Source organism: Mus musculus, chromosome 14 (assembly GCF_000001635.26).
Source record: "Mus musculus strain C57BL/6J chromosome 14, GRCm38.p6 C57BL/6J".
Taxonomy (NCBI): Eukaryota; Metazoa; Chordata; class Mammalia; order Rodentia; family Muridae; genus Mus; species Mus musculus.
This window is the reverse complement of record NC_000080.6, coordinates 62,344,558-62,366,896: the sequence shown is the minus strand read 5'-3', so window position 1 is coordinate 62,366,896 and position 22,339 is coordinate 62,344,558. Positions and strand designations below refer to the sequence as shown.

Below are 22,339 nucleotides of genomic sequence, written 5' to 3'. Positions count from 1 at the left end.
CTAAAGCAGCGGATCTCAACCTGTGGATCCAGACCCCTTTGGGGGTTGACCAACCCTTTCCCAAGGGTTGCCTGGGACCATCAGAAGCACATGACATTACATTACAATTTATAATAGTAGCAGAATTACAGTTATGAAGCAGTAGTAAAAATAATTTGATGGTTGGGAGCACCACATGAGGAACTGTAAAAGGGTCACAGCGTTAGGAAGTTTGAGAGCTACTGCCCTAGACTAACACTGATGACTTCCACCTTCCCAGTAAATGCTTCTAAGCTGCCACCAGCCTGGCCCAGCAACCAGGACATGAAAAGGTCCTGAGCATGCTGGCCAGCCCGAAGGCCAGAACAATGAACACTAGGGAGAGTTAACCACAGCATGCCATCCTCAAGGTACCCACTGCTACTGTTTCAGACACTCAAGGGTGTGTGCCTGTTCCCATCTTGGAGGGCTCACAGGGGATCTAAGATGTGGCCAGCTGTGAGGCAGGCTACAGTGTGACACCTGGCTTCTCTACTTGGATCAGGGAAATTAACACAAGCTGTGGGAGGAGTCAGGGTAGCAAATCTGAAAAAGGAAGGTGTCCCCAAAAGGCCAGGGAGATAAATGCTTGCCACGCCAATAAAAGAACTCGAGTTCTCCAGACCCCTCATAACAGAGTGGATACAGTGACGAATGCTTGTAGTCCTAGCACTGGGGAGACAGAGACAGGCAGGTCCCTTGGGTTCTGAGGGCCAGCCTGGTTGACTTGGTGAGCTCCAGGCCAATAAGACACAAACAACCAAGTAGGAAAACAAGGCGGATGGTGCTTCCTGGAGGACTGCCCCACCCACTCCCACCTTCACATGCACCTGTGTACATGTGCAAAAACACCTTCGTGCTCTCTGAACACATTAACAGATGACAATCATGCACAATTCTCATTTTAAACTCAGTGAAGAGCCTGGGTCTTCCTTTCCTCAAAGGATTCTTTATGTTAGAAAAATCATGCTCTGTGCCCCTTTGTGCCAAAGACAATTACATTTGGCAAAGTGACTTTCATGTAGAGTCAATGCAAGAAGATTTTAGCCAGCATGGCTGACAGACACTAATAAGACCTAGGAGGCTGAGACAAAAGGACTAAGATCAAGGCCAGACTGAGTCACATGGTGAGATGTTACTTCAAGGAGAAAATAATAATAATAAATAATTATATCTTTCATATATTTTTAAGACTTATTTTTATTTATGCATATGTGCACGTATGCAAAGGGTTGTGCCAAGAAGTTCATCAAATCATCTTGAGTTGAAGTTATAGGGAGTTGCAAGCCACCTATCATGGGTGCTGCGAACTGAACTCTGGTTCTCTGCACAAGGACAGCACCTCAGCTCTCTAGCCTTGACCTATGTATGTTAATGGAGGTACCTTGCTAAAACCAATTTGTTTTCACTAGCCAGGAAAAATGGACAAATGAAGACAGTCATACAATGCAGAGTTCAAGTGATACCATGTCATGTAAGATAGATTCTGCATACTTTAAAGTAGATAGAAAAGGCTGAAGTAATGGGTAAATATATTTTTCTAAATCCCTAGAGATATTGTAGTCCCAGTTTCTTACCTTTGATGGAGGGTTGGTCAATGAAGCTGGAGGTTCTGGAAGCCTAAAGAAGTTAAAAATAAGAATCATGGTCATGGCTTCTCATAGACAACAGAGAAGCTGGGCCAAGGTGTAAGGGGTCTTATTTGGTAGAGTTCTGACTTCCACACACTGGCCTGCTCGCCTCAGTGAAGAAAGCAATTTCACCGAATGAATGGATGGAGATGTCTAAGGGAAGACAGACACAGTGGAAAGCCATCTGTTGAAGTGAGTTGCCTTGCTTTTGCCTCCATGATTGCATTTGGTGGAGGGGCATTGCTTCCTTCATAAAAGACAATGCAGTATTTATTTAAAAGTGGAAAGTATTTAACTGTTGGGAAAGCCACATGGACGGCATCTTTTCTCTACCAAAGAAGAGTTTACTTTGCATTGTCTTTCACCCAAAATATTTAACTCAAATTTCAGTGGAAAGAAAAGATCAATGCAAGTAACAGAAGAGAAACTAAGGCCTCTATCAAGACATGGGAATCTAGTCAAACATCAGGCAGAAAGACAGTCAGTAAGAGCGAGCTTTCCAGACCTGTAACTAGTACAGAAACTAGCTTGCTCTGTAATTTTTTGAAGTAGGTGTGCTGGATAGTTTTTATTGTCAACTTGACACAACCTAGAATCCTCCAGGAAGAGGGAACCGCAACTGAAGAGCAGACAGACTGGCCTGTGGGCATCTGTGAGAGACTATCTAGGATGCTGCTCTGCAGGGAATCAAGCACTTAGCACCATAGAGGTACTGCAGGGAACCGAGCACTCAGCACCGTGGAGGTACTTGGTGAAGACTTGTAACTGTAAACGAGATATACTATACAACTTTCACATGCAATTTTTAAAACTACCATCTGCCTTTCACTTCCCATTCTCTTAAAATGACCACAAAGAACCAATTAGCTGTCATAGGGATAAAATTGTAATACATGTCTTTTTTCTAAAACTGCACAAAATAATAATTTTAAGGTTAAACTTAAATTGCTACAATTAGTTTCTACCAAACCAAATCATTCTACTTGAAGTCCATTAAAAACAATTTCCAGTCCACCCAGTATGAGAGAGCCCATGGACCACAGCTCATCACAACCTGCCACGCCACAGAGAACCCTCTTGTCAGAAAGAAGCCCAGAGGAGCTTGTGAATTAGGGCTGGAGATGGATGATACTCACTTCAAGAACTTGGATAAATCATCACTCAGTTCTTTAGGGATGTAATCAGAGATCAGACCATGGGCATAGCGAACATAATCCTCTGAAAGAAACAGGAGAGGGAATGAAAGAAAAATTAGTAATAATTAGAGTGGCTTGAGTCAAAATGATTCAAATGCAAATTCTTGCTCTAGGTGGCTTTGGAAATTCACTTAAACTTTAGTTTCAGTACCTGCACTGGTGAAACAGGGGTACTAAGACCTGCCCGTTGGTGAGGGAGACATACAGTGGATGAGAGGCAATGTGGGATGCTGCCACAGATGTGACTGCACAGTGGATGGCCTAAATACCACTGCACACATGAAACACACCCAGGCCAGCTTTCTTAGTCGGAGTCCCAAATGTAAGAAAAATCGTAAGCCACCTGAAGCTGCATAAACTATCTGCATCTCTTTTTAATGGCTAGTTTTTCACAAACTTGCTTTAATAAAGAAGAAAGCTAAATACTGCACAGAATGAGCATGCTCCCTTCAAAGAAATAAAGCTTGTAAGTAGAATCACTTATACGATTTATATCTTCTAGGCATTTGCTTTTATAAGAATTCAAACATTTACACACACACACACACACACACCCCCACATACACACTCTCCTACAGCAACAGAACAGGAAGAACAAGGACTTGCAGAATGTAGAATCACTAACAATTCTAGTGTTTGGAACCAACCAAACTACAGCTCTGACATCAACGGAACACAGCTAAGGAGAGTGCTGCCAGGTGCCAATCACAGCTCAGCATGTAAGGAACACGGGAGGAATGCTGTGTGCAACCAAGGATGGGAAAAGCCCACGGGCACATGAGTACAAAGCTGAGTCCAGGTTCACTCCTGCCTTCCTGGTAAGGGAGCCGTGTTGGTCAGTATTACTTTAGAAACCACAGTCTGGTCTTTAATTAGTTGATACAAAACTGAAACTCATCAGACTCTCCTTGAGATGTGCTGTGATTCTGGATATTCAGGGGGACAAACTACGAAAGCCACGACACGGCTCACTTGCTGCTTCTAACACTGTGCTGGCAGGCTGGCGCCTGCGGTGTCCCATAGGCTCTCATGTTCTGGGCACTTGTTTCTAGAGTAGGTGGTATTGATCTGGAGGCTGTGGAGCCCATGGAAGGTGGGGCAGACATTAGTCAGTAGAGGAGGGCGTTGGTTCCGGCTTCATTCTGCTTTCTGTCTGCTATCGTGTGGCATAAGTTCCTGTCATTACGGACGGATCTACTTGACAGGAACGGTGCAAAGTGGATGCCACAGCTTCATAGCGGAAGAGTAGGAGCAGGCCAGCCAGAGCCTCTGCTAGGGAGACCTGCAGCCAGCACTGCACTCAGAGCAAGACTTATCAGCGAGGAGAAGTCACCTGCCCCTCTGCGACCGCTGTTTTCCACCTTTTAAAATTACATCTATTTAAATAATTTCTAACCCTCCCTTCCTACTTAAAAAATACAATTTACTAATTGATTGGCTGCTTTGCTCCTTTGCTCTATCTACCCAGCAACCAGTTTGACACTGGCTACTGATGTACTGAGTCCAGCAAGCATGCTGCCCACCCTTCTCAGCAACAGCTATCGCTACAAGTGAGGTGCTAGAAACCAGATGCAAAGCCCTACCTAAACGACAACCTCATGCAAACGCTGTTCCTTGTGCTGTTTTGTGTATTGAGTTTTTTTTCATTTCCCACAGTACCTGGGACTCCTCTCAGGGCCTTATGTGTAGAGAACACTTGATTTGTGAGCTACATCCCTAGCCCATGTGCTCCTTTTGTTTACGGCAGATGTGAGAAATTGGGAGTTGTAACTCAGAACAAGTAAACACTGATTTGGATTTAAGGTCGAAAGCATTTCTGTCCCACCACTGAAGACTGTGAACTGCACTGCATAGCTGCTTTTCTTTAACTACACACAGAGAGATAAAGGGTTCCCATATTAGAAAAAGCAAACTAATGTACCTTAATAATCTGTAAGAAAAGGTGCTTCTAATGAGCTTTGGTCTTAAAAAGCAGGAGGAGGGCTGAGGATGCAGGGCTTTGGTGGAGTCTGCACAACATGCAAGAGACTCTAGGTGCAGTTCAGATGGATACAGCAAGGGAAGGAAGGGAAGGAAGGGAGGAGAGATAGAAATAGAAACCCAGAAGGAACATTTGCCAAGTGAGTTCATTTTCACTTCTACAACACAATGAACCCTCCCAGGAGAACTGAGATGCTGGGATGTAAAGAGCCACCTTCCACTGGGCTCCTAAGGCATGATGACCTTCGGGCCAAAGGCCAAAGGCCACACAGTCTATCCAAGAGCCTGTCAGCAGTCCTGTGGTTTCACTGTTTGCTAGCTAGGAATTTGGCACAGCCCTGCCTCTTACGACATGCCTGGTATACCTGTCACGTTATAAACACTTTGAAAGGGTGAGCAAGAGTGTTCAGAGACACTGTCACCATTAATATAAAACACTATTCATCAAACAAATGATTCAAGAGTGTTTGGTCACTATTAGGCCACGAGTAGTGACCTAAGGCTGGAAACAGTCGGTGTCTGAGATCAGGGAACACCTGCCCACATCTGTAGCCCACAGGAAAACAGGAAGCTCCTGCAGTCTGAAGCCCTCAGAGGCAGGCAGAGGTTAACTCGGCGGCTGCAACCTGTTGCTTACCTTCCTTGTCCCTGGAAACCTGACCACCAGAGAAATATGCAGATGACTGAACCCGGGCTCCAACATTGACATTATTAGCTTTTAGTGCCACCACAGTTTGGTTGACCTAGGAGGTAAACACAGGGATGTACTTTCAACTTAACTTTAGAATGCTCTGGCTTTTCAGATGGCTTTGGTCTACCTGATATCCAGGAAATATTTAAGCACCTAGAGTTATCTTTGTCAGCTATCATAGTTTAAATAAGAACGACCCCATAGACTTATATATTTGAACACTTAGATATCAAGGAGTGAAACTCTTAGAAAGAATTAGAAAGATTAGGAGGCATGGCCTTGTTGGAGTAGGGATGGTCTTGCTGGAGGAGGTAAGGTTTCAAAAGGCCATGTGGGGCCCAGGCTCTGCTTCCCTCTGTCTATGATCAGGATGTGGCTCTTGGCTACAGCTCCAGTGCCACGCTCAGCACCATGATGATAATGGACTAAACCTCTGAAACTGTAAGCCAGCCCCACTTAAATAAATTCTTTTATAAGAGTTGCCTTGGTCGCGGTGCCTCTTCACAGCAGGAGAACAGAGACTAAGACACCAGCTGTCAGAAGATGAGATGGCTGCACAGTTAATGAAGGGAGGAGCCGAGTGCTCATGATCTCAACACAAGGTCTTTCTGAGACCTACACAACCTGGAGGGGGTCGCTGTGAGAACGAAGAGAAACGACTCTAGAATTAACTTGCTCCACCCCAGTTATGTGAGCAACATCTAACAAGAGCTCCTGACACTCAGGGGCAGGGTCATGCAATCAAAGAAAACCGTGCTCTGCTCAACCTTGGCTCTCTATAGGCATTTTTTTTTTCTGCATGTTCAAAATGGTCCCGGATTTGGTCTTCTTGTTAGTTTGCGAGGCCACACACCTTCTTCTCCAGCCACTTCAATGTCTTCTCTGAGCTGTACTTATAGTACTTCTTGCTGTTCACTTCTGCATTGAATTAAAAGAGAAAACTAAGAACCTTAGTGCAATGCATTAAACACAAGCCGCAAACACAATGCAAAATACTTACATAAGTCAGTAACTTAAAGACATCTCACAGCAGTGTGTACTATCCAAAAACTCAAGCTATAAACCTGAGAACATGCTTGAGATAGCTTTTTAAAAAAAAAGTCCCGAGCAGAGCTGGCTACCTCGGAAATCAGCCACCACTGAGCGAGCAGGAGCTAAAGGACTCCTAGACTCACATAAACAACCCAGAAGAAAACAATCCGTAAAAGGCAGCCAGCTAACATGCTAAGCAATCTTATTTTCTATGAACAACTCACTTCAATATTCTCAATAAAACACATCCTCTTTCAATAAGAATGGAAATTCCAAGGTTTGGGGTGGGAATCAAAGTAAGACAGGCAGCTGGGAAGTTCACTGAATATATTCAAAGGGGGGAAAAAATCTTAGTATCTACCGAGTGCTTCCCCGGGTGGGATCAGTGATGCTGGAAAGCACGACATATCTGCTTCTTGATGTATTACCAACATAATCAGGGGGATTTAGAGTCATGGTGACCTCAGTGTGGTCCTCGACAGGGATGACAATTCCACCTCTTATAAATGATACTTCCTTTCTTCACAATGCACCTGGCTTTATACTCTGACCAGGACCTCCCGTGTGACACATTTTACTTTGAGGCTCTCTTCCTCCCACCAGGCCTTCTCTACAGCCATGCAGGAGTCATGTTTATGACTACTGGAAAGCCTACGGCCAGCGCAGACCCCTGGGAGCTACACAGAATGAGCTCTGCTCTCCTGCTCTGGGCCTTAGGAAATGGAAACTGCTTTTCTAAGGTAGTTTATTGAAGTCTATTAAATGACCCTGAGACTCATGTCATTCATCTCCTCCCCGCTATAGCATTTGGCTGAAGACACAAAGGACCAGATGAAGCAGGACAGGGAGGGTCGCCCACCCTACACAGCATCTCTGAGGATGTTTCTGGAAACACAGCAAGGAAGGGCATTCTACCAGTCTAAGAACTCTTGCTCCTCTAGGGCTAGGGCTGCCTGGCCACATGGCCCACGGAAAGCTATTAGCCTGGCTTATACTCCTTGGAGGCCATCTCTCACCCTGTACACAAGTCTAACACCCAGCCACCCAACGAAGGCATACAGTTTAGTGACTTGTTAGAAGCTCCACTCACACCCTAAGAGATGTTCCAGACCCCCCCACCCCCCGCCGTGCTCAAGTCTCACCTCTGCTGTTTACTTCTTTTGTTCTGACCTCCAATATCCTAGAAGAACCCCTACTTCCTGAGCCCCTTAAGCTAGGCTCCCATACACATCTTGGGTAGAGTCAGACTGAGCCGCCCGTCTGGGTTTATGTACATCCAAATCACAGCATCACCTTGGAACCATCACTCTCAGAACCTCCGTCCTCCAATATAAAGAAGTGGGATTCCTGAAGGGACTGCTGTGAGCACAACAGGAGATAGCACACACAAATCACAGTACAGTGCCTGCCACAAACTAAATAGAAAAATAAAGGACAATGGCATTTGTAAACAGCAGCAGTAGGGACTGACAAGCTCCTTACATATATTTCTCCCGAGATGTAAATACCAGCAATTCAGGGTATCTGATACATGACCACCACCCCCCCCCCCCAAAGGGTGGAGGAGAGCCACAGGTTGGGAACCACAGTGCTAGAGCTTCATAGAAATGGGTCCTGCAGAATATGCTCAACAGTTTTTGAGAGATGTATCCATACTGCTGTCTGCAGCAGCTCCTTCCTTAGCATGGTGGTGTGGTCCTGGCTAGGAGGACTACATTTGCTGACCCAAGAGAAAGAGCCATGGATTTGTTCTATTTGGGCTATTTTGGGATGGTTGCTATTCAAAACAAAACAACAGAGAGGCCACACTCTCACTCAAAATTTGGCACTGACACACTTTAATAAAGCCTAGAAAAAAAAAAAAAGAATTAGGAGTAGAACTACTGAGTCACATAAAACTGTCAAGTGGTTATAACTGTGTCCTAAAAAAGTATTTACTAGATGAAATACAAGATACACTTTTTTATACTGGTGGTTCTGTGTCATAAGAAATACTGGAGTTCTTCAGGATCTTACAGGTTATTGTCCTTTTTTCTTCTAGAAGTTAAAAACTTTTCACTTTTGCATTTAATTCAACAAGCCACTTTGAGTTTCCTTTTCTACCAATGTCCATTATTTTCACGTGGATATATGGTTCAAAAGCCTCTCTCCCATTGAACCTCACAACACACACACACACACACACACACACACACACACACAAAACTGTTATCTGTAAGTGATCTTGCATCCCAACACCTTGCTTACTCTAAGTCCTACTGTTTTGTGGGTCCTTTTGGGTTTGTACTCACACAACACTATCTACAAAGAAAGGCATTTTCACGGTGACTCTTCAATTGCCTGCCTTCTCTCTTCCTCATATTGCTACTGAACCTTCTGAGATTTCTGCCAAGATGAAATCCTTATCCAAACTAAAGGAGAACACGTTCAGTCTTTACTAGGATGCTATAAGGAGTCTGCTGCAGACATCTTTACCAGAGTGAGACAGCTCACGTGAAATGTATCTCATGACTGCATTTGCCAACTGCCTTCTCTGTATTCACTCACGATCATACTTTTTCTTTTATAATATACAAATCTGTGAATTATCCAAATTTTCTAATGGCCAACAAACTTTGTATTATATTTAACTATCTTTAAAATTCTGTTAGGCTTTGTGGTGGCCAAGGATATTAGCTTAATTTTTTTTTTTATAACAACTTTGACTTTGGTATTGGGGCCATTTCTGATCTCATAAAATTTTAGTTTCACAGATTTTATTCCTCATCTATTTGCTGAAAATGTCTGAACAAATCGTCTTGTTCTGAGTATTATTTCTTCTAAAGTAAAATACAATGTACTGTGAAAACAACTAGTCTATTTAGAAGGTTTTTATATCATAAATTTTAAGGTTAAATTCCTGTGATAAGCTATCCAATCCCAAGACACTGGTCTTCACCACATATACACACGAACAATAGCAAATGCTTAAACTGGTTATATTCATTAGGTATACATGTATGTCCATATATAAAAAGATGTATAAATTTGAGAGGGAATAGGGGACACAGAAGTAGGAGGAGAGTGTTGGGTGGAAATGATGTAAATACAGTACTCATATATGAAAAATCTAAAAAAACAGAAAACAAAACAAACAAACAACAACAACAACAACAAAAAACCAGGCTGGAGAGATGGCTCAGTGGTTAAGAGCACTGACTGCTATTGGATGGATCACAGGGCCCCCAATGGAGGAGCTAGAGAAAGTACCCAAGAAGCTAAAGGGATCTGCAACCCTATAGGTGGAACAACATTATGAACTAACCAGTACCCCGGAGCTCTTGACTCTAGCTGCATATGTATCAAAAGATGGCCTAGTCGGCCATTACTGGAAAGAGAGGCCCATTGGACTTGCAAACTTTATATGCCCCGGTACAGGGGAACGCCAGGGCCAAAAAGGGGGAGTGGGTGGGTAGAGGAGTGGGAGGTGGGTGGGTATGGGGGACTTTTAGGATAGCATTGGGAAATGTAAATGAGGAAAATACCTTAAAAAAAAAAAAAAGCACTGACTGATCTTCCAGAGGCCCTGAGTTCAAATCCCAGCAACCACATGGTGGTTCACAACCATCTGTAATGAGATCTGATGCCCTCTTCTGGTGTGTCTGAAGATAGCTACAGTGTACTTACATATAGTAAATAAGTAAATCTTAAAAAAAAAAAAACCCAACAACACATGCATGCACATCCCAAACTTAATACTTGTGAATCATTGAGCTAGACAATATTTGCATATGGTAGAAAGGTTTAGACTGGTCTGAAACATCTGGAAAGATTGAGTTTACATGATAAAGATGAAAAAAGTAATTTTACGATTAAGTAACACATCCAGTAATTGGATAATCCGTGTGCAAATCTGAATTCCCCCAATGATTTACTGAACAAATTGCCTAGAGCACATTTTCATTTCTGCTTTCTAAAGGTTTCTCATAACCAAGAAGCTCTCAGGCCCCCTTCCCCTGCCCCTGGGTTAGAATCTTGGCAATTGCATGGTCAATTTCTAGTATCTGCCTGTTAATTACACGCCCAGCATAGAGCAGCTCTGGCTTGTTTTTTATAAAAAAGTGTCTCAGTCAACGCTGAGTTCATGACCCTATTAGTCCTTCCCTGTGTCTTCTCTAAAAATTGTGAGCCTCTTTGCCCAGAAACATGTTCTGAGACCTCAAGTCAGTAATCAGAGCGTCCCCACTGACTGTGTTCAGAGCACAGACCACTTTTAAAGGGACCATGGCTGAGCTCATCCACAGGGAGAAAGCAACACAGAAGATTCTTACATACTGACTGGACTCAAGCTAACATTTAACACCATAGGCACTGTAACCTGCATCTAGGGCTATAGAGACGGGGGAATCTGAGTAAATAAATACCAGAGACTAGAACCAAACACTAATTTATAATAGAGGACTCCAAACTTAAATAGCAGCCAGTGCTTAACACAATTACTGAGGATAACCTGGAAGGTATACACATGCAATGCCTAAAATCCCTTGAGCGCTCTCTGCAGTCTCCCTCCCTCCCTCCCTCCCTTTTTTTTCTCTCTGGCTCCGCCTATCACTCTCTTTTGCTACATAAAAGGCAATTATTAGGAAAGGATATACTACCCAAAGATTCTAGTAGAGTATCTTGGAGGAGGGCAAGAACCATTATTACTTTAACTTTCAGAAACGGTTATGTGAAGCTCCATTTATGTCACTCATGAAAAGAGAGCTGTCCATCCAAAATATAGCATCATGGAGGATCTGAAATGAGATGATTCCGACAATCTTGGTACCATACACCTCTCAGAGCCGAAATGGATCCTAAATGTGGCCACAGAGGAGTTAGCAGCCCTCTCAGATGTTAGCACATCCCTCGAGAGTATGCTTCTTGGAGTCATCACTTTCTTGGTTCCAGAGGAACTGTCACAGTTGCCAGACCATCTGTAACCCTAAACGGCCAATCAGCATGTTCTGTCTGGTGCCCACGCTTTTTTTTTTTTTTTTCTTAGCTTTGAAACTATTAGGGTGATTTTTAAGATACTGACACCAAGTTTGTACTGTGCTTCAAATTCATCAAAACACATTCACAAATGAAAAGAAAACATGATATACCGAAACCGTGGGACCCAATAAAAGCAGCTAGAGGGAAGTTTATAGCTAAAAATGCCTCCATTACAACCAATTAACAAACAAACAACCCCACCCAGACCTCAAATATATAACTTAACGGAGTACCTCATGTTTTTAAAAAGAATAAGCCAAACTTAAAATCAGAGACAGAAAGGAAGAATAAAGACCAGGGCAGAAATTAGTTAAATACAACTAAAAGAACTATATAAAGGATCAAGGAAATAAAAATTGACCTGAAAAGATAAGGTTGACAGAAACTTAGCCAAACTAATTAAAAGAAAGAGAAAGAAGACCCAAAGTAATAAAATTGGAGGAGAAAAGAGACATGACAATATGTACCAAGGAAATTCAAAAGATGGTCACTTGGAAAACCTATATTCCAGTACACTGGAAAATCCTAAAGAAATAGATAAAGTTTTAGATCCGTAGGACTTACCAAAATCAAACTAAGACAGTATACACAACTTAACAGATCTATAAGTAAAAATTAATTTATAAGCAAAAGACTGCAGCAGTAATAAAATGTCTCTCAACTGAAACCTGACCCAGGCGATCAGTTGCTGAATTTTCATGCAGTGCCAAAGAAGTAGCGTCACTGTTCCTCAAATTATTGCAGAAGACTGAAAGGAGGAACAGTGCCAAAGTCATTTCATGAAGCCAGCACCTGACCCCCAAACTGAACAGGGACTACAACAACAAAAAGAACATTTCCAGACAGCAATGAGCGCGGCCCCAACAATTCTCAATAAAACACTTGTGAAGCAAATCAACAGCATATTAAAGACATTGTTCTTCATGACCAAGTTAGCTTCATTCCACATGCAAGCTTTATTAAACATATGCAAATCAGTAAGTTTAATACCAACATATAGAATAGAAGAATAGAAACCACATGATCATCTCAACAAATGCAGAAAGGGCCTCTGACAAATCCAACATCTTTTTATGAAGAATAAAGAAGAATTTAGAGAAGGAATATACTTCAGTATAGCAAAGGTCATGCATGGAAGATGACAGCCAGTATTACACTAAATGGGGTAACCTCAAAGTATTTCCCCTAAAACTGGGAATGAGGTAAGGTGTCTGGTAAGGGTGTCTGCTCTCTCCACTCTTACTCAATACAGTACTCGAAGTCTCAAAGAGCATGAGACACTTGAATGGAATTGTTTATGAAGCCCATCACTACACGCACCAACGTGCACATCGCTCATTTCCTACTTTCAGAACACCTGTGACTAGGACCTATAACTATCTCCCAGCCTGCTCCTCTGGTCTACATTCTGTCTCCTGGTGTATGTCTCCTGGGCTAGGCTGAGGCCCAGAGTCATTCTTGACTCACCCTCATGCGAACACCACTGCCTCACCAGATGCAGATTGTCCTACACCAAAACAGCTGGTCCCCTCTAGCTCCACCCCCATGCTCAGCTCCCCTGCTCTTCCAAGTCCACAACTGGCTAACCACCTTAGCTTCTCCAGAATATCCTCCGTCCCTTAACTCTCCCTACTGAAAAGCTCACAGACAGATCCGCACGGCCACAGCCTGATTTCAAAGGCTTGTACACCATACCTTTTTCCTCTGTCACATGCCGAAGTGACTTTTCAAGCTCAGGAAATCTCAGCAGCAAGGTGCAATCTGGAAACGTGTCATCGACCACGACTTGGTCCAAGGGCTGATACTTCCCCTGAAAGGGACATCTGAGTCAGTCAGGTGGCCAACGGCTGAGCCACAGAGCTTTCACACAAAAAGAAGAGGGAAACAAAGAAGCACTCCACAGGAAATCTTTATATTAGAACCTGAGCTCCTCATTCCACTGAGGGAGCCTCTAAACTGCGACAGGCTCAAGGGTCGAGCCTGAGCTCATCTTGTGAGGAGGGCACTCTAAAGAGCAAGCTAGCTCCTTCGAGGGCACAGTCCCTGTGTGAAAAGAAAATCCCAGGAAAAAAAGAGAGAAACAGGACAGAAAAGATGGTGGGGACCATCTGAGGATGGTCCAGCTATTCCACATAAAAAAAGAGCCAGCTGAGGACTCAAGGCACAAGTTCCACTGTCACACAGGCCTAGAAGGAGCCCAGCCCAGGCCCAGAATATACATCTGTTTCCCTGTCTTCACTCCAGGACTGAATAATAATAATAATAATAATAATAATAATAAAAGTCCTCTATTCCAAAAAGAAAAATTCCCAAAGTGGATCCATTCCTCCGAGAGCCATCAGATGAGGCTTCCAAATTAGACAGAAATAAAGGAAAAGGCAGCTGAGACATAAGTAAAAAGAAGACACAGGCAGGCTAAGACAGGCCAGACAGACAAGCTGTCATAGCCTGGCTGTTAGGAGTGAGCCATGCAGACATTCTCAGGTGCAGTTTCTCTTAACATCACTAATGGCAGGGGAAGGCGTATCTGATGAAGACAGTCTGATTAGGGAGCCAGGCTTAGGAGTAGATTCACTGTCTGCCCAGGTCCTGCTCTGCATCTCTGCTTCTGAGACTGAACTCCTAGAGACAGACAGTGTGACTGATCGATTTTCTCTGGTTTTCAAGGTGAATCCTGTCATTTCTTTCACAGTACACGTGATAACTTGCTATATTTTTCCATTAGGCTAGAAGGCCAGAAATGCCTGACTGAAATGCTCTTCCATCTAGCCCAGGCTCCCCAGTGTTGCATTCTTTAGGTTTCTATTTTAAAGTTTTGTTTCCCATGATCAACCAGTATTTTTATACTTCGCTGTTTTAAATAATACTGACATGAATGGCACTATAGTCTCGATAGAAGTTTCATTATTGTTATTATATTTTTATTTTCTTTGCTACATGTCCACAAAAGAGCAAAACAAGAAATATGTTTTAAATATAAAGTTAATAAGAGTTGGTGTGAAAGGCTGTGCTTAAAAAGAACAAGTCAAATTTAAAAGTGGGAACAAAATTTTAATAACTAAATTAGACACGACGCCATCTAAATGTAGGGAAGAAACATTAGGCACCCAAGTGTTACACATCCAGGACTTAAGAAGAAAAGGCACAGGGGCTCTGGATGGCAACGTTTCTGCTTCACTCTGCATCTGTCACCTTGAATTTAGTAGCTCCTAGAAGGCCAGACTGAGGAGCACTGAAACCGGGTCTTGCTCTTAACAGGAGATGAGGAGGCAGTGCCCTGTACTAAGCTGAGGTGCGCGTCTCCCTGTTAGTTTCCCCTAGAGAACATCCGCCTTGTGCACAAGCTGACTCCTCCCTCAGCTTCCTGGCAATAGTCTCTGTGGCTCAGAGGCATGAGTGGTAATAGCCTCACTACCGTGTGTGGATCCCAGTGTACTGACCGTCATGGCAGCTCTCAGGTAAGAGCAAAGGGAGGAGCAGAAAGTGTACAGATCAAAGCAGGAAGAAGGCGAGCTTTGTGACTGTCAGTGTTTATAACAAAGTCGGTTAGCCTATAAAATAAATTTTAAGAATTCGGTTTAAAGACCAAATACAATGAACCAGAAGCGTTTACTGTATAAGTAAATATGAAAGTCCAAGAAATAGATAGTTCTATCTAAGCAGTTCAACCAATACTCATTAAAGTTGTGAACTCAAAGATTTTAAGCTGACTGAGCTGATTTTTAAGAACTTGAGTGCTCCCAGTTCTCCTTTAAGAGAACTCCAAGCTCAAATCTATATTCATAGTAATTCTAAAAGGCTACCTGCATTCCCATGAGGTTGGCATGATGCTGGTAACCGAAATGATGTTTAGCAAGATGGGGCTCCTTAGCTGGTGGTGTTGAGGCAGGGACACCAAAGCACCCCAGCTTTTACCATATTCTTACAGCTTTTAAATTGCCAGTTTCACTTAAGATATCCTGGCTTTGGGGGATGGTGGGAGCTAGAAAGACGGCTCAGAGGTCAAGGACATTTGATGATCTTGCAGAGGATCTGGATTCAGCTCCCAGAACCATCTGGGAGCTAACAGTTGCCCGTAGCTCCAGTTCCCAGAGCAGTGATGCTCTCTTCTGGCATCCATGGGTACCAGGCACACATACATATAAAAGATATCTTCTTAAACATGCACAAACCAAAACCAAAACCAAAACCAAAACCAAAACCAAAACCAAAACCAAAACCAAAGCCAAAACCAAAACCAAAACCAAAACCAACCAACTAAACAAGTAAAAAACCTGATATCCCTGCTCAGGTACTAAAAGCAATGGATTTTATTCAAATCTGGAGCCTGAATGCAGTGTCTTCAGGGCTCCCTGTGAGGGAAGTGCACTCACCCAGTTTCTGCTGTTGTACACCTCTGGGCACAGACACCATCACGGAAAGCCTGAGACTGAGCGCTGAGAGAAAGGAGTGCTTTTGCTCTGGGTCCTCACGTCCCAACCACACACACCTAAGCTCCCCATTAGTCGGCATTTATTAGGCAGAACCCAGTTTACCTATTTCTCAGACACTCACCCACGGGGGAAATCTTCCCTTCCTAGCTGAATTCTTAACATTCACAGCTAAGCACTTAGTGCTAGGTTTTCATTGCTATGCATGGCTACCACTGTGGTACAGAGTGGCAAGCTAGGCCACTGAAGTCACAGTAACTTGATCAGACTTGATCACCATCAAGGTGCTGCTTCTCCAGGGAGGGAAGGGCACTCCGACCCTCATTGCTACATGTGGGGCACCTGTTCTAACAACTGAAGTGCACCTTGAAAAAGAGAAGCAGTGTCTCTGTGCTCCCCTTCAGACACCCGCCATGGGAAGCTCACCTCTTTGCCAGCCTTTAGGAGATAGTGAAGGAGCAGGAACAATGGATCCATGGGTGTGGCAAAGTGGAGAAGGCCCCCTGCAGGAGAGAAGGAACAAAGAGAAGTTGTATGCCTTACAAGGACCGCTTGGTCACCTTACCCATCAGAGTGAACTGAATGTGGTGAACCCCCACATTCAGAAATGTGACATCTGCCCCCGTGGCAGCACGTGTAGCAGCTTGTGTTTTCCATCAGCAAACTCAGGAAATACCTTGGTTTAAATGCTCTCATTTCCTACAGTTAGATTGCCTTCCTCAGTCTAGACGCACCATGAGCTTTTACTTTAAATGGCTTCAAATCCCGAGGGAAGAGAGTTAAAACGACTTTTCATTTCACCATTGGAATCATTTCCTATAGGTCTCACTGGAGAGAGTAGAAGTGTGGGGGAGCACAGAGAATGGTGAGCCAGAGAGCTCAGGAGGCCAGGTCAAGCATCCTGTAAAACTGCAGACCCACTGCCTCCCGTGCAGGAGGGTGGAGCCCTGGGAAAACCCAGCACGCTCTGGAGCTTCTACTGTGGCTCCTGGTTGTGGACTGTGGGTGACAAGCAAGGCTCCCTGTGCTGTCCACACTCCAGATGACACCCTGCCTGAGAAGACAGAGTGAAGAGCAAGCAGTGCTCCCCAGGCCAAGTGAGAACTCTGCCTCTTCCTCTCCTAGCCCCAGAGCCCCCCTTCCCACACACTTGAGGAATGGTGTGGTCATCAATGCAGCTCTAAGCAGTTCTCTTGCCTCTCCCCAACCTTTTATTCTTGGTTTCAGGAAAGACACACATTTATCTTTAATATCTAACAAAGCAACCCAGTTTCTGATTTGAATAACAACCTCCTGGTCACCGGGACTAACAGAATGAAATCAAACTGCTCTTTAAAAGTCAAAGAGTGGTCTGCGAGCCAGACTGTCCAGGCTCTATCACTGCTCCCCTCCACTTTCCAGTCTCCATCTGATGCTCTGCAGCTATCAGCCAAGGCCAGCTAAGCATGCCAGAGCAGAAGCCGGAGCTCTCATGTACCACCTGAGTAGGCACAGCTACAGCAGAGGGGACAGTGTACTTCCCACCCCCAGAGCTATAGAGACACTACATGCATTTCCAAAAAGAAATTAGGTTTATTCTCTCTTTAAATTATGCATGTGTGTGTCTATGTGTGTGTGTATGCATGTGCACTTGAATCCAGGCACCCATAGAGGTCCCAGAGGGCAGCATGAGATCCCTTGGAGGGGGAGGGACCATGGGGTCTTCCCCACCCCCTCTGGTTCCTGGTCATGAAGTAAGTGGTTTTGCCACATGGTGCCACCATGAATTCATAACACAAAACCAACTGGCACAACGAACTGTAGACTAAAACCTCCAAATTGAACCACAGAACAACTTCTCTTCTGACGAATGGACGGTCTAAAGTATGTGTTTATTAAACAACAGTGACAGGAAATCAGGAGAAACCATCTGTTTAAAAAGTTGTTATATTCTAGTATGTTTTAAAAATTGTATCAGTTTAAATAATATGTTAATATGTTAAATAATATGTTGAAAATTCCTCTAAAGGCAGTGTTTCCAATCAGCCCAGCCTGTGCTCAATGGCACACATGCCGTCTAGCTCCTGCAGAGATGTGTTGGTGTTTCAGGAGATAAATCAGAATTGTCAGTTTAACACATGACAACCTGACTCAGCTTCACCTGATCCAAACCCTTTCTGATACCCAGGAAGGCTGCCCATTTCCACACTCCAAAGCAGGAGGATGGACCCATAGACCCACATGAGATGAGAAGTGTTTGTTTAGCTAATGGTGGGAATATAATTTGTCACTTACCTGATTGAACTGATTGATTTATAAACCAAGAATGGTGTTTTTCCTTGAAAACTTTTATTTCAAACAGCTGTTGAAGACACATATCAATTAAGTATGTGGCTCCTTCCCCTGTAACACAGGAAGATTTAGTATTCATCACTTGTCTCTCTCTCTCTCTCTCTCTCTCTCTCTCTCACACACACACACACACACAGACACACACACACACAGACACACACACACACACAAATAGACACACACATCAAAAGTCTGTCCAATAGTTCCGAGGAATGCGCCAGACAGGAACCTAAACATGCGGAGTCATGCTCTATGCTAGCAGACTCCAAGGCAAGCTGATGGATATGAGGCACAGACATTGAGTTCAGCTCCATAATCCTCACTGAACTTAAACCATCAGAGTGAAAGGCACAAGTCTCCTAACGGCTCAGTCAGATGTGTGAGCTAGGACAGCCTGGGTCTGCCCCCATGCCAGCATGTAACACTCTATACACAGGAAGGAGCAAAGACTCGGAACAAACCCTCAGATGCTACCAGCCAGTCTATTGAGAAAGGGAGGGACGTTCTTGAAGCCTGGTCCACTGGATATGATTTTCCATTTTATTCTTTTGAAATTGGGGAGAGCTAGGTGCCAGCTCAGCGGTAGAGCACTTGCCCAGCATGTGCCAGGTCTGGGATTCAATTCTCAGCAAATCAGATGTATGGGAACAGGAGGGGTGAAGCCTGTGCATAGCTGAGGTTTTACCCCTAGCTCAGGGCCTGTGCCAGGGGGAAGGGAAGGTGGGTAGAAGGGATGCATAGATGTTTTACCCCTCAGTTCATGACATCGCTTTCTAACCACAGAGCACTCTCTGGAATCCCTGGTGTGGCATGCTGAGTGTGACGTGAGGAGCTACAGAGGTGCTTTGTGAGGACTGAAAAAAAAATGAAAATAGCCGTACATTTCCTAGAGCACTGCCTACGACAGTCAGTGTTCAGCCCAGCCCTTGTTGTCCCTTTAACAACCATGAAAATAAACCAGGCATGCCTGTGTCTGTGTGCATCTAGATGGAATCTGAGCTGCTGAGGACGCACCTTCTCTTGCTAGAAGGTTAGAACAGGGCAGCCTAGAACTTCTCCCAGATCCCTCCGCCCTGCTCTGGCTGCTCCAGTCCTGTGGCTCGGCAGGCATATTCAACTTCACTTTGAGGAAAGATACTAGAGGAAGGGGCAGGGCGTTTGATTTTGTTCTGTTCTGTTTCACTTTCTCTGCTTTACACATCTTTCCAACAACACAGTCCCCAGGGACTTTCCCTCATTCTCTGTGCAGTTACACAGTCCCCAGGAGAGCCGTGATTTAGAGGAACCAGGGATTTACGCAGATCCTTAGGAGGGAAATCCACCATGGAGTGCGCTGTAATACTTTTGCCTCGAAATTAGAAAGCAGAACTGAAAATGTGCTGAATATAAAATTAAAATAAACTTATCTACCAATAAGACATAAAGCTTTTCAATATACAATGATCTTAATAAAAGAAAAACCAACATGGGTTCGGGGTGGGGAGTATCCTTTTTGGTCAGAGTGAAAGAAGAGCTAAAATGGAACCAGTCAGAACCACGGCTGTCAAAGGCAACCGTCTGCACTTGCACTCTGCTTCTTTACTGCACACCACAACATGAACACAGTACTAGTGTCAGGTGCCCAAGCCTAGGAAAGCTGGCGTGAGAAAGCCAAAGGAAATCAATCCGGTCCCAGGAAGAGCACAAACACGCTACTTTTCTAAGTCGCCAGCATTTCTAACAGCAACATTCTGTGGACGGAAACTAAAGAAAACGATATTCTTCTGCTTGATTTATCCTGGAAAATTAATCAGCTTGGCTTTTCACTGCAGGATGCCGTCTTAAGTTAATTCAAGGGGTCACACAGGCAGGCGAGCACTCCATGGTCTGCACAGTGCTGCAAATACTCAAAGACTGATGAGGGAGAGGACAGAGGGGAGAGAGACCCACCTGAGTGCGGGTTGGCCAGCTTTACGAACAGGAGGCTGCTCTTCTTCTTCTTCTTCGAGGCATCTTTTAAATGTTCTGAAAGGAAAAGGTGAGTGGGAAATTAAAGGCACTTTCTCTGCTGTGCCTCGCTTCACCCTGTTTTCCACTGTTCCACTTATTCGATTTTTCTTTCTAAAAACTTTGCTTTATCATTTGTGAGCCATGTGACCCTCAGTAAGCAACTATTTTCAATGTAAGCTACAGTGAGACTTGAAGTGTGTTTAATTTGCTTCTAGGGGCAGGGATGCGGGGCAGGCTTTAGAGTCAGATGTCTTAAGCTTTGCCACCTTGGCCAGGGCTTGATCATCTCCTCAGTCTTAGCCTCCTTTTAGAAGATGCTAATGGCGGTATTTAAAAACAAAACCAAAACCAAAAAACCAAAAAACCTTAAGCTAAGGAGTCAAAGGCACTCGCCATAATCAAACTGAAATACAAAATAAGTCCTAAATATATTTATGAAGGTCATTTAAAAAACACTAGTTACTAGACCTCTCTAGGTTTCATTTCTGACACCAATTAATCACAACCCTTGTCATTTTCTCAGTGGGGTTGTCATTTAAAAAAAAATCTTATGAACAGCCTTTATATAAAAAAGACAGTAACTGTATTTTAGCTCTATTTTTATAACTCTCTTTTGCCATATTAAGCATAGAGAATCTTCATATAACCCTATTTTTCATTATGTTTGTATCTTTTGTGTCATACTTTAGAAAGTCTTCTTCCTCAAAAACACATGTATTTTTTATATTTTCTATGGATATGTTAAATTTATATTTAGGTGATTCAGAATATACCCTGGGTTAAGATACTGTTAATAAATCTAATTTTCAATGAGTTGGTCATCTGCTTCAAAACCCACTGGGTGGAATCTTCAAAGTAACCGCTTAAATACACTGTGGTCTGTCTGCAGACATTCTTCTTTGATCCACTCATCTGCATCTGTCATAGAGTCAGACCTCAGGACTTTAATTATAATAGAATAACCTTATTCTGCAGAAAGCAAGTACCTGCACTGTTTCCTCCACAGGACGGGACTGTCAAAGTTTCAACTGCATAGATTAAAACATGGAAACCAAGATGGATGACACCTTCCATAGACTGAGCACCACAGTCAAAACTCAACACAGACACCAAAGAAACCAGGCAGCCAAGGAACACAACCCATCTACACAAGAGCACCCCAGGAAGATGGGCCAAGGAGCACACCTCATCTACACAAGAGCACCCCAGGAAGGTGGCCAAGGCTGCACACAGCCCATCTAGGTAAGAGCAGCCAGAGAGGTCTTGGTGAGGAACTGAGCTTCTTCTCCGTGCTCTGTGCATCCCATACACACAGAGATATTGCAAGCGGGTTCAAACACTGGCTTAGCCATAAAAAGAACACAACTTTTTCTTGAGCTAACAGCAGTGGGCTCACTGCCCTGGCATACTTCCTTGAGAGGGTTTCCAGGCCCTGGGGCAGAGGAACAAGGCAAAGCCTGGCTGACTTAGAGCTGACATGATAGAGCAGAGAGCTCCAAAGACAGGAGGGTGATGGCATCCATGTGGAAGAAGGCTGATAAAAAAGTCCCATCCCAAGTGTGTGCAGCAGGGCCTCTCTGGGGAATCATTGGGAAACTGCACTTCCCTTCCACATGCACATGAGACTCTCCATGAAAAGCAGAGATCCCAACTCCCATTCATTCTTCATGATCCCAGGGCATGAAATGGTAGAACACTCAACAGGTACTTCCCTGGAAGGAAGCAACAGTTACTCCTAACTGACAGCTGCTAAGATCTTGTCACACTAATTTAAAAGCAACAGCTAAAGGATCCAACTCAGTTTACCAAGTAACTTATTTTTGAAGTCCAAAATAATTAATAATACAAAAACATTCATCACTGTAAAAGGTAAATTCATGCCTGGCACTTAATCAAATATGACTAGATATTAAAAAATGTGGACAAGTATGACCCACGATGAAAGGTGGGGAAAAGGTCAATTATTACAAAAGAGATTTGTATTATATGGAACCAAATGAAAACGGCATAAAAATATACCTCATG

General features: G+C 43.7%; 1 protein-coding gene across 1 annotated transcript in view; it reads right to left on the bottom strand.

The window, feature by feature from the left end:
- Positions 1-22,339, bottom strand: part of Rnaseh2b (ribonuclease H2, subunit B) — a 40,929-nt gene that overhangs the window by 6,100 nt on the left and 12,490 nt on the right. Inside the window, exons 2-9 of the mRNA NM_026001.3 lie at positions 20,255-20,329; positions 18,269-18,376; positions 16,421-16,497; positions 13,260-13,374; positions 6,370-6,434; positions 5,463-5,568; positions 2,786-2,867; positions 1,596-1,638 (exon numbers count right to left, since the gene is read on the bottom strand). Coding sequence (NP_080277.1) covers positions 1,596-1,638; positions 2,786-2,867; positions 5,463-5,568; positions 6,370-6,434; positions 13,260-13,374; positions 16,421-16,497; positions 18,269-18,376; positions 20,255-20,329 — 671 coding nt within the window. The remainder of the gene's footprint in view (positions 1-1,595; positions 1,639-2,785; positions 2,868-5,462; positions 5,569-6,369; positions 6,435-13,259; positions 13,375-16,420; positions 16,498-18,268; positions 18,377-20,254; positions 20,330-22,339) is intronic.